General features: G+C 37.5%; 1 protein-coding gene across 1 annotated transcript in view; it reads right to left on the bottom strand.

The window, feature by feature from the left end:
- The window catches only part of LOC129818056 (interleukin-11 receptor subunit alpha-like), an 87,060-nt gene that overhangs the window by 32,944 nt on the left and 37,192 nt on the right, over window positions 1-16,924 (bottom strand). Inside the window, exons 4-5 of the mRNA XM_055873593.1 lie at window positions 16,102-16,271; window positions 14,373-14,487 (exon numbers count right to left, since the gene is read on the bottom strand). Coding sequence (XP_055729568.1) covers window positions 14,373-14,487; window positions 16,102-16,271 — 285 coding nt within the window. The remainder of the gene's footprint in view (window positions 1-14,372; window positions 14,488-16,101; window positions 16,272-16,924) is intronic.

Genomic DNA, 16,924 nt, shown 5'->3' with positions numbered 1-16,924 from the left:
CTGCTGGAGCGCGTGCTACGGGTAGGTGTTGTTATCGTGACCAGTGAGCTGAGATAAGGCAGAGCTTTACCTAGCATGGACTTATAGATGACCTGGCGCCAGTGGGTCCGGCGACGAATATGTAGCGAGGGCCAGCCGACTAGAGCATACATTTACATTTGACATTTTAGTCATTTAGCAGACGCTCTTATCCAGAGCGACTTACAGTAGAGTGCATACATTTTTTTATTACATTTTACATACTGAGACAAGGATATCCCTACCGGCCAAACCCTCCCTAACCCGGACGACGCTATGCCAATTGTGCGTCGCCCCACGGACCTCCCGGTTGCGGCCGGGTGCGACAGAGCCTGGGCGCGAACCCAGCCCAGCCTGGGCGCGAACCCAGAGACTCTTGTGGCGCAGCTAGCACTGCGATGCAGTGCCCTAGACCACTGCGCCACCCGGGAGGCATACAGGTCGCAGTGGTGGGTGGTATAAGGGGCTTTGGTAACAAACGGATGGCACTGTGATAGACTGCATCCAGTTTGCTGAGTAGAGTATTGGAAGCTATTTTGTAAATGACATCGCCAAGGTCGAGGATCGGTAGGATAGTCAGTTTTACGAGGGTATGTTTGGCAGCATGAGTGAAGGATGCTTTGTTGCGAAATAGGAAGCCGATTCTAGATTTAATTTTGGATTTGACATGTTTAATATGAGTCTGGAAGGAGAGTTTACAGTCTAGCCAGACATCTAGGTATTTGTAGTTGTCCACATATTCTAAGTCAGAACCGTCCAGAGTAGTGATGTTGGACAGGCGGGCAGGAGCAGGCAGCGAACGGTTGAAAAGCATGCATTTGGTTTTACTAGCGTTGAAGAGCAGTTGGAGGCCACGGAAGGAGTGTTGTATGGCATTGAAGCTCGTTCAGAGGTTAGTTAACACAGTGTCTAAAGAAGGGCCAGATGTATACAGAATGGTGTCGTCTGCGTAGAGGTGGATCAGGGAATCGCCCGCAGCAAGAGCAACATCATTGATGTATACAGAGAAAAGAGTCGGCCCGAGAATTGAACCCTGTGGTACCCCCATAGAGACTGCCACAGGTTCGGACAACAGGCCCTCCGATTTGACACACTGAACTCTGTCTAAGAAGTAGTTGGTGAACCAGGCGAGGCAGTCATTTGAGAAACCAAGGCTGTTGAGTCTGCCGATAAGAATATGGTGATTGACAGAGTCGAAAGCCTTGGCCAGGTCGATGAATACGGCTGCACAGTACTGTCTTTTATCGATGGCGGTTATGATATCGTTTAGTACCTTGAGCGTGGTTGAGGTGCACCCGTGACCAGCTCGAAAACTGGATTGCACATCAGAGAATGTACGGTGGAATTCGAGATGGTCAGTGATCTGTTTTTTAACTTGGCTTTGGAAGACCTTAGATAGGTCTGTAACTGTTTGGGTCCAGGGTGTCTCCCCCTTATAAGAGGGGGATGACCGCGAATGCTTTCCAATCTTTAGGGATCTCGGATGCTATGAAAGAGAGGTTGAACAGACTGGTAATAGGGGTTACAACAATGGCGGCAGAATATTTTAGAGAGGGTCCAGATTGTCTAGCCCAGCTGATTTGTAGGGGTATCTGGATTTGGGTGAAGGAGAAGCTGGGGAGTAGCTAAGTTAATATGATGGAATATAACAGAGTAGCTAGGTTAATATGATGGAATATAACAGAGTAGCTAGGTTAATATGATGGAATATACCAGAGTAGCTAGGTTTATATGATGGAATATACCAGAGTAGCTAGGTTTATATGATGGAATATAACAGAGTAGCTAGGTTTATATGATGGAATATAACAGAGTAGCTAGGTTAATATGATGGAATATAACAGAGTAGCTAATATGATGGAATATAACAGAGTAGCTAATATGATGGAATATAACAGAGTAGCTAATATGATGGAATATAACAGAGTAGCTAATATGATGGAATATAACAGAGTAGCTAATATGATGGAATATAACAGAGTAGCTAGGTTAATATGATGGAATATAACAGAGTAGCTAGGTTAATGATGGAATATAACAGAGTAGCTAGGTTAATGATGGAATATACCAGAGTAGCTAATATGATGGAATATAACAGAGTAGCTAATATGATGGAATATAACAGAGTAGCTAATATGATGGAATATAACAGAGTAGCTAGGTTAATATGATGGAATATAACAGAGTAGCTAGGTTAATATGATGGAATATAACAGAGTAGCTAGGTTAATATGATGGAATATAACAGAGTAGCTAGGTTAATATGATGGAATATAACAGAGTAGCTAGGTTAATATGATGGAATATAACAGAGTAGCTAGGTTAATATGATGGAATATAACAGAGTAGCTAGGTTAATATGATGGAATATAACAGAGTAGCTAGGTTAATATGATGGAATATAACAGAGTAGCTAGGTTAATATGATGGAATATAACAGAGTAGCTAGGTTAATATGATGGAATATAACAGAGTAGCTAGGTTAATATGATGGAATATAACAGAGTAGCTAGGTTAATATGATGGAATATAACAGAGTAGCTAGGTTAATATGATGGAATATAACAGAGTAGCTAGGTTAATATGATGGAATATAACAGAGTAGCTAGGTTAATATGATGGAATATAACAGAGTAGCTAGGTTAATATGATGGAATATAACAGAGTAGCTAGGTTAATATGATGGAATATAACAGAGTAGCTAGGTTAATATGATGGAATATAACAGAGTAGCTAGGTTAATATGATGGAATATAACAGAGTAGCTAGGTTAATATGATGGAATATAACAGAGTAGCTAGGTTAATATGATGGAATATAACAGAGTAGCTAGGTTAATATGATGGAATATAACAGAGTAGCTAGGTTAATATGATGGAATATAACAGAGTAGCTAGGTTAATATGATGGAATATAACAGAGTAGCTAGGTTAATATGATGGAATATAACAGAGTAGCTAGGTTAATATGATGGAATATAACAGAGTAGCTAGGTTAATATGATGGAATATAACAGAGTAGCTAGGTTAATATGATGGAATATAACAGAGTAGCTAGGTTAATATGATGGAATATAACAGAGTAGCTAGGTTAATATGATGGAATATAACAGAGTAGCTAGGTTAATATGATGGAATATAACAGAGTAGCTAGGTTAATATGATGGAATATAACAGAGTAGCTAGGTTAATATGATGGAATATAACAGAGTAGCTAGGTTAATATGATGGAATATAACAGAGTAGCTAGGTTAATATGATGGAATATAACAGAGTAGCTAGGTTAATATGATGGAATATAACAGAGTAGCTAGGTTAATATGATGGAATATAACAGAGTAGCTAGGTTAATATGATGGAATATAACAGAGTAGCTAGGTTAATATGATGGAATATAACAGAGTAGCTAGGTTAATATGATGGAATATAACAGAGTAGCTAGGTTAATATGATGGAATATAACAGAGTAGCTAGGTTAATATGATGGAATATAACAGAGTAGCTAGGTTAATATGATGGAATATACCAGAGTAGCTAGGTTAATATGATGGAATATACCAGAGTAGCTAGGTTAATATGATGGAATATACCAGAGTAGCTAGGTTAGTATGATGGAATATACCAGAGTAGCTAGGTTAATATGATGGAATATACCAGAGTAGCTAGGTTAATATGATGGAATATACCAGAGTAGCTAGGTTAATATGATGGAATATACCAGAGTAGCTAGGTTAATATGATGGAATATACCAGAGTAGCTAGGTTAATATGATGGAATATACCAGAGTAGCTAGGTTAATATGATGGAATATAACAGAGTAGCTAGGTTAATATGATGGAATATAACAGAGTAGCTAGGTTAATATGATGGAATATAACAGAGTAGCTAGGTTAATATGATGGAATATAACAGAGTAGCTAGGTCAATATGATGGAATATAACAGAGTAGCTAGGTTAATATGATGGAATATAACAGAGTAGCTAGGTTAATATGATGGAATATAACAGAGTAGCTAGGTTAATATGATGGAATATAACAGAGTAGCTAGGTTAATATGATGGAATATAACAGAGTAGCTAATATGATGGAATATAACAGAGTAGCTAGGTTTATATGATGGAATATAACAGAGTAGCTAATATGATGGAATATAACAGAGTAGCTAATATGATGGAATATAACAGAGTAGCTAGGTTAATATGATGGAATATAACAGAGTAGCTAGGTTAATATGATGGAATATAACAGAGTAGCTAGGTTAATATGATGGAATATAACAGAGTAGCTAATATGATGGAATATAACAGAGTAGCTAGGCTAATATGATGGAATATAACAGAGTAGCTAATATGATGGAATATAACAGAGTAGCTAGGTTTATATGATGGAATATAACAGAGTAGCTAATATGATGGAATATAACAGAGTAGCTAATATGATGGAATATAACAGAGTAGCTAATATGATGGAATATAACAGAGTAGCTAGGTTAATATGATGGAATATACCAGAGTAGCTAGGTTAATATGATGGAATATACCAGAGTAGCTAGGTTAATATGATGGAATATACCAGAGTAGCTAGGTTAATATGATGGAATACAACAGAGTAGCTAATATGATGGAATATAACAGAGTAGCTAATATGATGGAATATAACAGAGTAGCTAGGTTAATATGATGGAATATAACAGAGTAGCTAGGTTAATATGATGGAATATAACAGAGTAGCTAGGTTAATATGATGGAATATAACAGAGTAGCTAGGTTAATATGATGGAATATAACAGAGTAGCTAGGTTAATATGATGGAATATAACAGAGTAGCTAGGTTAATATGATGGAATATAACAGAGTAGCTAGGTTAATATGATGGAATATAACAGAGTAGCTAGGTTAATATGATGGAATATAACAGAGTAGCTAGGTTAATATGATGGAATATAACAGAGTAGCTAGGTTAATATGATGGAATATACCAGAGTAGCTAGGTTAATATGATGGAATATACCAGAGTAGCTAGGTTAATATGATGGAATATACCAGAGTAGCTAGGTTAATATGATGGAATATAACAGAGTAGCTAGGTTAATATGATGGAATATAACAGAGTAGCTAGGTTAATATGATGGAATATAACAGAGTAGCTAGGTTAATATGATGGAATATAACAGAGTAGCTAGGTTAATATGATGGAATATAACAGAGTAGCTAGGTTAATATGATGGAATATACCAGAGTAGCTAGGTTAATATGATGGAATATACCAGAGTAGCTAGGTTAATATGATGGAATATACCAGAGTAGCTAGGTTAATATGATGGAATATAACAGAGTAGCTAGGTTAATATGATGGAATATAACAGAGTAGCTAATATGATGGAATATAACAGAGTAGCTAGGTTAATATGATGGAATATAACAGAGTAGCTAGGTTAATATGATGGAATATAACAGAGTAGCTAGGTTAATATGATGGAATATAACAGAGTAGCTAGGTTAATATGATGGAATATAACAGAGTAGCTAATATGATGGAATATAACAGATTAGCTAATATGATGGAATATAACAGAGTAGCTAGGTTAATATGATGGAATATAACAGAGTAGCTAGGTTAATATGATGGAATATAACAGAGTAGCTAGGTTAATATGATGGAATATAACAGAGTAGCTAGGTTAATATGATGGAATATAACAGAGTAGCTAGGTTAATATGATGGAATATAACAGAGTAGCTAGGTTAATATGATGGAATATAACAGAGTAGCTAGGTTAATATGATGGAATATAACAGAGTAGCTAGGTTAATATGATGGAATATAACAGAGTAGCTAGGTTAATATGATGGAATATAACAGAGTAGCTAGGTTAATATGATGGAATATAACAGAGTAGCTAGGTTAATATGATGGAATATACCAGAGTAGCTAGGTTAATATGATGGAATATAACAGAGTAGCTAGGTTAATATGATGGAATATAACAGAGTAGCTAGGTTAATATGATGGAATATACCAGAGTAGCTAGGTTAATATGATGGAATATACCAGAGTAGCTAGGTTAATATGATGGAATATACCAGAGTAGCTAGGTTAATATGATGGAATATAACAGAGTAGCTAGGTTAATATGATGGAATATAACAGAGTAGCTAGGTTAATATGATGGAATATAACAGAGTAGCTAGGTTAATATGATGGAATATAACAGAGTAGCTAGGTTAATATGATGGAATATAACAGAGTAGCTAGGTTAATATGATGGAATATAACAGAGTAGCTAGGTTAATATGATGGAATATAACAGAGTAGCTAGGTTTATATGATGGAATATAACAGAGTAGCTAATATGATGGAATATAACAGAGTAGCTAATATGATGGAATATAACAGAGTAGCTAGGTTAATATGATGGAATATAACAGAGTAGCTAGGTTAATATGATGGAATATAACAGAGTAGCTAGGTTAATATGATGGAATATAACAGAGTAGCTAGGTTTATATGATGGAATATAACAGAGTAGCTAATATGATGGAATATAACAGAGTAGCTAATATGATGGAATATAACAGAGTAGCTAATATGATGGAATATAACAGAGTAGCTAATATGATGGAATATAACAGAGTAGCTAGGTTAATATGATGGAATATAACAGAGTAGCTAGGTTAATATGATGGAATATAACAGAGTAGCTAATATGATGGAATATAACAGAGTAGCTAATATGATGGAATATAACAGAGTAGCTAGGTTTATATGATGGAATATAACAGAGTAGCTAATATGATGGAATATAACAGAGTAGCTAGGTTAATATGATGGAATATAACAGAGTAGCTAATATGATGGAATATAACAGAGTAGCTAATATGATGGAATATAACAGAGTAGCTAATATGATGGAATATAACAGAGTAGCTAGGTTAATATGATGGAATATAACAGAGTAGCTAGGTTAATATGATGGAATATAACAGAGTAGCTAGGTTAATATGATGGAATATAACAGAGTAGCTAGGTTAATATGATGGAATATAACAGAGTAGCTAGGATATGATGGAATATAACAGAGTAGCTAATATGATGGAATATAACAGAGTAGCTAATATGATGGAATATAACAGAGTAGCTAGGTTAATATGATGGAATATAACAGAGTAGCTAGGTTAATATGATGGAATATAACAGAGTAGCTAGGTTAATATGATGGAATATAACAGAGTAGCTAGGTTAATATGATGGAATATAACAGAGTAGCTAGGTTAATATGATGGAATATAACAGAGTAGCTAGGTTAATATGATGGAATATAACAGAGTAGCTAGGTTAATATGATGGAATATAACAGAGTAGCTAGGTTTATATGATGGAATATAACAGAGTAGCTAGGTTAATATGATGGAATATAACAGAGTAGCTAGGTTAATATGATGGAATATAACAGAGTAGCTAGGTTAATATGATGGAATATAACAGAGTAGCTAGGTTAATATGATGGAATATAACAGAGTAGCTAGGTTAATATGATGGAATATAACAGAGTAGCTAGGTTAATATGATGGAATATAACAGAGTAGCTAGGTTAATATGATGGAATATAACAGAGTAGCTAGGTTAATATGATGGAATATAACAGAGTAGCTAGGTTAATATGATGGAATATAACAGAGTAGCTAGGTTAATATGATGGAATATAACAGAGTAGCTAGGTTAATATGATGGAATATAACAGAGTAGCTAATATGATGGAATATAACAGAGTAGCTAGGTTAATATGATGGAATATAACAGAGTAGCTAGGTTTATATGATGGAATATAACAGAGTAGCTAGGTTAATATGATGGAATATAACAGAGTAGCTAGGTTAATATGATGGAATATAACAGAGTAGCTAATATGATGGAATATAACAGAGTAGCTAATATGATGGAATATAACAGAGTAGCTAGGTTAATATGATGGAATATAACAGAGTAGCTAGGTTAATATGATGGAATATAACAGAGTAGCTAGGTTAATATGATGGAATATAACAGAGTAGCTAGGTTAATATGATGGAATATAACAGAGTAGCTAGGTTAATATGATGGAATATAACAGAGTAGCTAGGTTAATATGATGGAATATAACAGAGTAGCTAGGTTAATATGATGGAATATAACAGAGTAGCTAGGTTAATATGATGGAATATAACAGAGTAGCTAGGTTAATATGATGGAATATAACAGAGTAGCTAGGTTAATATGATGGAATATAACAGAGTAGCTAGGTTAATATGATGGAATATAACAGAGTAGCTAGGTTAATATGATGGAATATAACAGAGTAGCTAGGTTAATATGATGGAATATAACAGAGTAGCTAGGTTAATATGATGGAATATAACAGAGTAGCTAGGTTAATATGATGGAATATAACAGAGTAGCTAGGTTAATATGATGGAATATAACAGAGTAGCTAGGTTAATATGATGGAATATAACAGAGTAGCTAGGTTAATATGATGGAATATAACAGAGTAGCTAGGTTAATATGATGGAATATAACAGAGTAGCTAGGTTAATATGATGGAATATAACAGAGTAGCTAGGTTAATATGATGGAATATAACAGAGTAGCTAGGTTAATATGATGGAATATAACAGAGTAGCTAGGTTAATATGATGGAATATAACAGAGTAGCTAGGTTAATATGATGGAATATAACAGAGTAGCTAGGTTAATATGATGGAATATAACAGAGTAGCTAGGTTAATATGATGGAATATAACAGAGTAGCTAGGTTAATATGATGGAATATAACAGAGTAGCTAGGTTAATATGATGGAATATAACAGAGTAGCTAGGTTAATATGATGGAATATAACAGAGTAGCTAGGTTAATATGATGGAATATAACAGAGTAGCTAGGTTAATATGATGGAATATAACAGAGTAGCTAGGTTAATATGATGGAATATAACAGAGTAGCTAGGTTAATATGATGGAATATAACAGAGTAGCTAGGTTAATATGATGGAATATACCAGAGTAGCTAGGTTAATATGATGGAATATAACAGAGTAGCTAGGTTAATATGATGGAATATAACAGAGTAGCTAGGTTAATATGATGGAATATAACAGAGTAGCTAGGTTAATATGATGGAATATAACAGAGTAGCTAGGTTAATATGATGGAATATAACAGAGTAGCTAGGTTAATATGATGGAATATAACAGAGTAGCTAGGTTAATATGATGGAATATAACAGAGTAGCTAGGTTAATATGATGGAATATAACAGAGTAGCTAGGTTAATATTATGGAATATAACAGAGTAGCTAGGTTAATATGATGGAATATAACAGAGTAGCTAATATGATGGAATATAACAGAGTAGCTAGGTTAATATGATGGAATATAACAGAGTAGCTAATATGATGGAATATAACAGAGTAGCTAGGTTAATATGATGGAATATAACAGAGTAGCTAGGTTAATATGATGGAATATAACAGAGTAGCTAGGTTAATATGATGGAATATAACAGAGTAGCTAGGTTAATATGATGGAATATAACAGAGTAGCTAGGTTAATATGATGGAATATAACAGAGTAGCTAGGTTAATATGATGGTTAATGGCGTTTTAACTGAATTAATTTTAACCGAGAAAAAAAACCTGATTCAAATTGTACCGACACTTCCTCTGGTGTTTTATATTATATTTGTTTTATACGGTATGACTTTTCTCGCATAACTGTGGATGGAAACGTGGTTATTGAAATAGAAAATATATTTGTCCCAAATTGATTGCTAATGTGGAACTGTGATTCTAAACAAATGTATATTTTAAAACAATGCCATTGTGGTCATTTTAAGAATTGTTTGGCAACTCTGTGTGTTTTATAAACCTGATAACTGAGTGTTTTATAAACCTGATAACTGAGTGTTTTATAAACCTGATAACTGTGTGTTTTATAAACCTGATAACTGTGTGTTTTATAAACCTGATAACTGTGTGTTTTATAAACCTGATAACTGTGTGTTTTATAAACCTGATAACTGTGTGTTTTATAAACCTGATAACTGTGTGTTTTATAAACCTGATAACTGAGTGTTTTATAAACCTGATAACTGTGTGTTTTATAAACCTGATAACTGTGTGTTTTATAAACCTGATAACTGAGTGTTTTATAAACCTGATAACTGTGTGTTTTATAAACCTGATAACTGAGTGTTTTATAAACCTGATAACTGAGTGTTTTATAAACCTGATAACTGAGTGTTTTATAAACCTGATAACTGAGTGTTTTATAAACCTGATAACTGTGTGTTTTATAAACCTGATAACTGTGTGTTTTATAAACCTGATAACTGTGTGTTTTAATGAACCTGATAACTGAGTGTTTTATAAACCTGATAACTGTGTGTTTTATAAACCTGATAACTGTGTGTTTTATAAACCTGATAACTGTGTGTTTTATAAACCTGATAACTGTGTGTTTTATAAACCTGATAACTGAGTGTTTTATAAACCTGTGTGTTTTATAAACCTGATAACTGTGTGTTTTATAAACCTGATAACTGAGTGTTTTATAAACCTGATAACTGAGTGTTTTATAAACCTGATAACTGTGTGTTTTATAAACCTGATAACTGAGTGTTTTATAAACCTGATAACTGAGTGTTTTATAAACCTGATAACTGAGTGTTTTATAAACCTGATAACTGAGTGTTTTATAAACCTGATAACTGTGTGTTTTATAAACCTGATAACTGTGTGTTTTAATGAACCTGATAACTGAGTGTTTTATAAACCTGATAACTGTGTGTTTTATAAACCTGATAACTGTGTGTTTTATAAACCTGATAACTGTGTGTTTTATAAACCTGATAACTGTGTGTTTTATAAACCTGATAACTGTGTGTTTTATAAACCTGTGTGTTTTATAAACCTGATAACTGTGTGTTTTATAAACCTGATAACTGAGTGTTTTATAAACCTGATAACTGAGTGTTTTATAAACCTGATAACTGAGTGTTTTATAAACCTGATAACTGTGTGTTTTATAAACCTGATAACTGAGTGTTTTATAAACCTGTGTGTTTTATAAACCTGATAACTGTGTGTTTTATAAACCTGTGTGTTTTATAAACCTGATAACTGAGTGTTTTATAAACCTGTGTGTTTTATAAACCTGATAACTGAGTGTTTTATAAACCTGTGTGTTTTATAAACCTGATAACTGTGTGTTTTATAAACCTGATAACTGAGTGTTTTATAAACCTGATAACTGTGTGTTTTATAAACCTGATAACTGTGTGTTTTATAAACCTGTGTGTTTTATAAACCTGATAACTGAGTGTTTTATAAACCTGTGTGTTTTATAAACCTGATAACTGTGTGTTTTATAAACCTGATAACTGAGTGTTTTATAAACCTGATAACTGTGTTTTATAAACCTGATAACTGTGTGTTTTATAAACCTGATAACTGTGTGTTTTATAAACCTGATAACTGTGTGTTTTATAAACCTGATAACTGAGTGTTTTATAAACCTGATAACTGAGTGTTTTATAAACCTGATAACTGTGTGTTTTATAAACCTGATAACTGAGTGTTTTATAAACCTGATAACTGTGTGTTTTATAAACCTGATAACTGAGTGTTTTATAAACCTGATAACTGTGTGTTTTATAAACCTGATAACTGTGTGTTTTATAAACCTGATAACTGAGTGTTTTATAAACCTGATAACTGAGTGTTTTATAAACCTGATAACTGAGTGTTTTATAAACCTGATAACTGAGTGTTTTATAAACCTGATAACTGTGTGTTTTATAAACCTGATAACTGTGTGTTTTATAAACCTGATATCTGTGTGTTTTATAAACATGATAACTCGAAGTGTCTACAAAATTTTAAATGTCTGGACTGAATGGAACTTTACACTGCCCCATTTAAAATGTTCATACTGAATGTTGTCAGATCTTCAAACAAAACCTAATATTAGGAACCTGAGTTTACAAATCTTTTTTTTTAAATATATTTTATTTATTTAATTAACAAAGTTATGCAACACCCAAATCCCCTGTGTGAAAAAGTAATTGCCCCCTTACATTTAATAACTGGTTGCTCCACCTTTAGCTGCAAAGACTGCAACTAAATGCTTCCTGTAATTGTAAATCAGTCTCTCACATCACTGTGGAGGAATTTTGGCCAACGCTTGCATGAAAAAACGAATTTAACTCAGCTACATTTGTGGGTTTTTCAAGCATAAACTGCTTGTTTCAAGTCCTGCCACAACATCTCAATTAGGATTAGATCTGGCCTTTGACTAGGCCATTACAAAACTTAAGGTGTGTTGCTTTTTAACCATGTTCACATAGACTTGATTGTGTGTTTTGGATCATTGTCTTGCTGCGTTTCATCTTCAGCAGACAGATGGCCAGACATTCTCCTGTAGAATTATCTGATGCAGAATTCATGGTTCCTTCCATCAACCCCCCTATCCACATCGACGGGTCAGTAGTGGAGAAGGTGGAACGTTTTAAGTTCCTCGGCGTACACATCACGGACAAACTGAAATGGTCCACCCACACAGACAGCGTAGTGAAGAAGGCGCAGCAGCGCCTCTTCAACCTCAGGAGGCTGAAGAAATTCGGCTTGTCACCAAAAGCACTCACAAACTTCTACAGATGCACAATCGAGAGCATCCTGTCTGGCTGTATCACCGCCTGGTACGGCAACTGCTCCGCCCACAACCGTAAGGCTCTCCAGAGGGTGGTGCGGTCTGCACAACGCATCACCGGGGGCAAACTACCTGCCCTCCAGGACACCTACACCACCCGATGTCACAGGAAGGCCATAAAGATCATCAAGGACAACAACCACCCGAGCCACTGCCTGTTCACCCCGCTATCATCCAGAAGGCGAGGTCAGTACAGGTGCATCAAAGCTGGAACCGAGAGACTGAAAAACAGCTTCTATCTCAAGGCCACCAGACTGTTAAACAGCCATCACTAACATTTAGTGGCCGCTGCCAACATACTGACTCAACTCCAGCCACTTTAATAATGGGAATTGATGGAAATTATGTAAAAATGTACCACCAGCCACTTTAAACAATGCCACTTAATATAATGTTTACATACCCTACATTACTCATCTCATATGTATATGTATATACTGTACTGTATATCATCTACTGCATCTTGTCATCTTTATGTAATACATGTATCACTAGCCACTTTAAACTATGCCACTTTATGTTTACATACCCTACAGTACTCATCTCATATGTATATACTGTACTCTATACCATCTACTGCATCTTGCCTATGCCGTTCAGCCATCACTCATTCATATATCTTTATGTACATATTCTTTATCCCTTTACACTTGTGTGTGTAAGGTAGTAGTTGTGGAATTGTTAGGTTAGATTACTCGTTGGTTATTACTGCATTGTCGGAACTAGAAGCACAAGCATTTCACTACACTCGCATTAACATCTGCTAACCATGTGTATGTGACAAATACCATTTGATTTGATTTGATAAGGGAACACCTGGATGATCATCAAGACTTATGGGAGAATGCTCTATGGACAGATGTAAAGTATAACATTTTTGGACGGGTCCCATTATGCCTGGCGAAAACCAAACACTGCATTCCACAGTAAGAACCTGATTCCAAAGGTCACGCATGTAAACAGTTGTAATGTATGTTAGCGTTGTCATGTCGGATAATATTTGTAATGTGATCCTGCCTAATGTGTTGCGTAATGTGAAATAAAAATAAAAAGGTTGATCACCCCAAAAAACATTTTAAAAATACTGTTCACAGACCTCGGGCTCCCGAGTGGCACAGTGGTCTAAGGCAGTCTCAGTCTCTTCATTCATAATTTGATAATGAATATAGGCTGCCTATTAATAATATAGTCACATCAGACTATTCTCAATTCAATCTTGTTTTTAATTTTACATCTATATAGGTGTGCAGTTAGTTCCACTGATATCCTGTAAAACAGAGGCCTGTTGTGACCAGTTTACATCTATATAGGTGTGTACTGCAGTTAGTTCCACTGATATCCTGGCTGTGATCGTTCTAGTTCAGAGCTATAGCCTACGGTTTAGTGTGTGGTGTGTGTGTGTGTGTGTGTGTGTGTGTGTTGTGTAGGCCGTGCGTCGTGTGTGAAATGCACAAGCCATGAAGTTACATTGTAAATAAATGGTCTGTGAAATCAGGTGTAAATGGACTAATCCTATGTTTTATTTAGTTATTTTTATTTCAATTTCTGCCCACCAAACGTTTTGCACACCCACCCACCAACGGGTTTCTGCCTACGCTACAGCGGCTTACCTATAGGAGGTGTGGTACAGGGCTGGTAGGTGGGTCTTCACAGACTCCACCCATGAACACAATACTAGGCTGTGATTGGGCACATGACAGGAAATGCTGAGCAGCCCGGGGGGATCTGATGAAAAAGAGAGGAGAAATGATGATCACGTGATCAACACCACAAAAACTACATCTCAAAGCGGTGTCTCTGTACGTCGATGCGGTGTCTCTGTACGTCGATGCGGTGTCTCTGTACGTCGATGCGGTGTCTCTGTACGTCGATGCGGTGTCTCTGTACGTCGATGCGGTGTCTCTGTACGTCGATGCGGTGTCTCGGTATCTCGATGCGGTGTCTCGGTATCTCGATGCGGTGTCTCTGTACGTCGATGCGGTATCTCTGTACGTCGATGCGGTGTCTCTGTATGTCGATGCGGTGTCTCTGTACGTCGATGCGGTGTCTCTGTACGTCGATGCGGTGTCTCTGTATGTCGATGCGGTGTCTCTGTATGTCGATGCGGTGTCTCTGTACGTCGATGCGGTGTCTCTGTACGTCGATGCGGTGTCTCTGTACGTCGATGCGGTGTCTCTGTACGTCGATGCGGTATCTCTGTACGTCGATGCGGTGTCTCTGTATGTCGATGCGGTGTCTCTGTATGTCGATGCGGTGTCTCTGTATGTCGATGCGGTGTCTCTGTATGTCGATGCGGTGTCTCTGTATGTCGATGCGGTGTCTCTGTATGTCGATGCGGTGTCTCTGTATGTCGATGCGGTGTCTCTGTACGTCGATGCGGTGTCTCTGTATGTCGATGCGGTGTCTCTGTATGTCGATGCGGTGTCTCTGTATGTCGATGCGGTGTCTCTGTACGTCGATGCGGTGTCTCTGTATGTCGATGCGGTGTCTCTGTATGTCGATGCGGTGTCTCTGTACGTCGATGCGGTGTCTCTGTATGTCGATGCGGTGTCTCTGTATGTGTGAGGGATTCAGTCTTTCTGAGGACGGATGTATCTGTGAAAGATACATCCACAAATACACAACAGCACAATAAACATACTATAATGAGGGGATTCCTCACAGCTCAATCTGTTAGAGCAATATCTAATAATAGGAGAAGCTTCTCCTCTCAGGTCCCACCCCTCTTATCAGTAAGCTGAGCACCGTCAGGAAACCATTACAAAATAGAGGGAGGAGGGGGGAGGATAGAGGGGAGAGTGAGAGGGAGGAGGGGGGAGGATAGAGGGGAGAGTGAGAGGGAGGAGGGGGGAGGATAGAGGGGAGAGTGAGAGGGAGGAGGGGGGAGGATAGAGGGGAGAGTGAGAGGGAGGAGGGGGGAGGATAGAGGGGAGAGTGAGAGGGAGGAGGGGGGAGGATAGAGGGGAGAGTGAGAGGGAGGAGGGGGGAGGATAGAGGGGAGAGTGAGAGGGAGGAGGGGGGAGGATAGAGGGGAGAGTGAGAGGGAGGAGGGGGGAGGATAGAGGGGAGAGTGAGAGGGAGGAGGGGGGAGGATAGAGGGGAGAGTGAGAGGGAGGAGGGGGGAGGATAGAGGGGAGAGTGAGAGGGAGGAGGGGGGAGGATAGAGGGGAGAGTGAGAGGGAGGAGGGGGGAGGATAGAGGGGAGAGTGAGAGGGAGGAGGGGGGAGGATAGAGGGGAGAGTGAGAGGGAGGAGGGGGGAGGATAGAGGGGAGAGTGAGAGGGAGGAGGGGGGAGGATAGAGGGGAGAGTGAGAGGGAGGAGAGAAAGGGAAGACTTACATCCTAGCCTGAGTCTGATAGTCTGGATGACGAGTCCCTTCTCGTCATGGCAGCTGTAGTTACCCTCGGCAGCGTGTTCTGCATGCACAAGGACCAGATGACCGTCTGATGTCACTCGGTGCTGCCATGGCAACATGGAACTCCTGTTCAGACGCCACTCCACTGACGTCCTAAAGACACATTGTGACATCATGATGTTTACTGGCAGTCAGACAACTACACACAAACACAGACACGCACACAAATACACAAAGCTACAGTCAGACACACAACTACCGTCACAGTTACTAACAGTCAGAGAAACTACACAGCCACACACCTACTGCACAGGGCCAGTTCAATGGCAGGGACGTGGCATTACTCTAAGGCAAAGGGTAGTTTTAACGTTAGCTCCTAAATTAAATGGACTCCCCAGTGTCATGCATTGGGAACATACCGATACAGACTGACTCCTAGTGTATCGTACCTGTCCAGATCCTCTAGAGAACATACCGATACAGACTGACTCCTAGTGTATCATACCTGTCCAGATCCTCTAGAGAACATACTGACTCGTATCATACCTGTCCATACCCTCTAGAGAACATACTGACTCGTAGCATACCTGTCCAGATCCTCTAGAGAACATACTGACTCGTATCATACCTGTCCAGACCCTCTAGAGAACATACTGACTCGTAGTATACCTGTCCAGACCCTCTAGAGAACATACTGACTCGTATCATACCTGTCCAGATCCTCTAGAGAACATACTGACTCGTAGTATACCTGTCCAGATCCTCTAGAGAACATACTGACTCGTAGCATACCTGTCCAGACCCTC

Source organism: Salvelinus fontinalis, chromosome 21, assembly GCF_029448725.1.
Source record: "Salvelinus fontinalis isolate EN_2023a chromosome 21, ASM2944872v1, whole genome shotgun sequence".
NCBI lineage: Eukaryota > Metazoa > Chordata > Actinopteri > Salmoniformes > Salmonidae > Salvelinus > Salvelinus fontinalis.
This window is presented reverse-complemented; position numbering and strand designations above follow the sequence as displayed.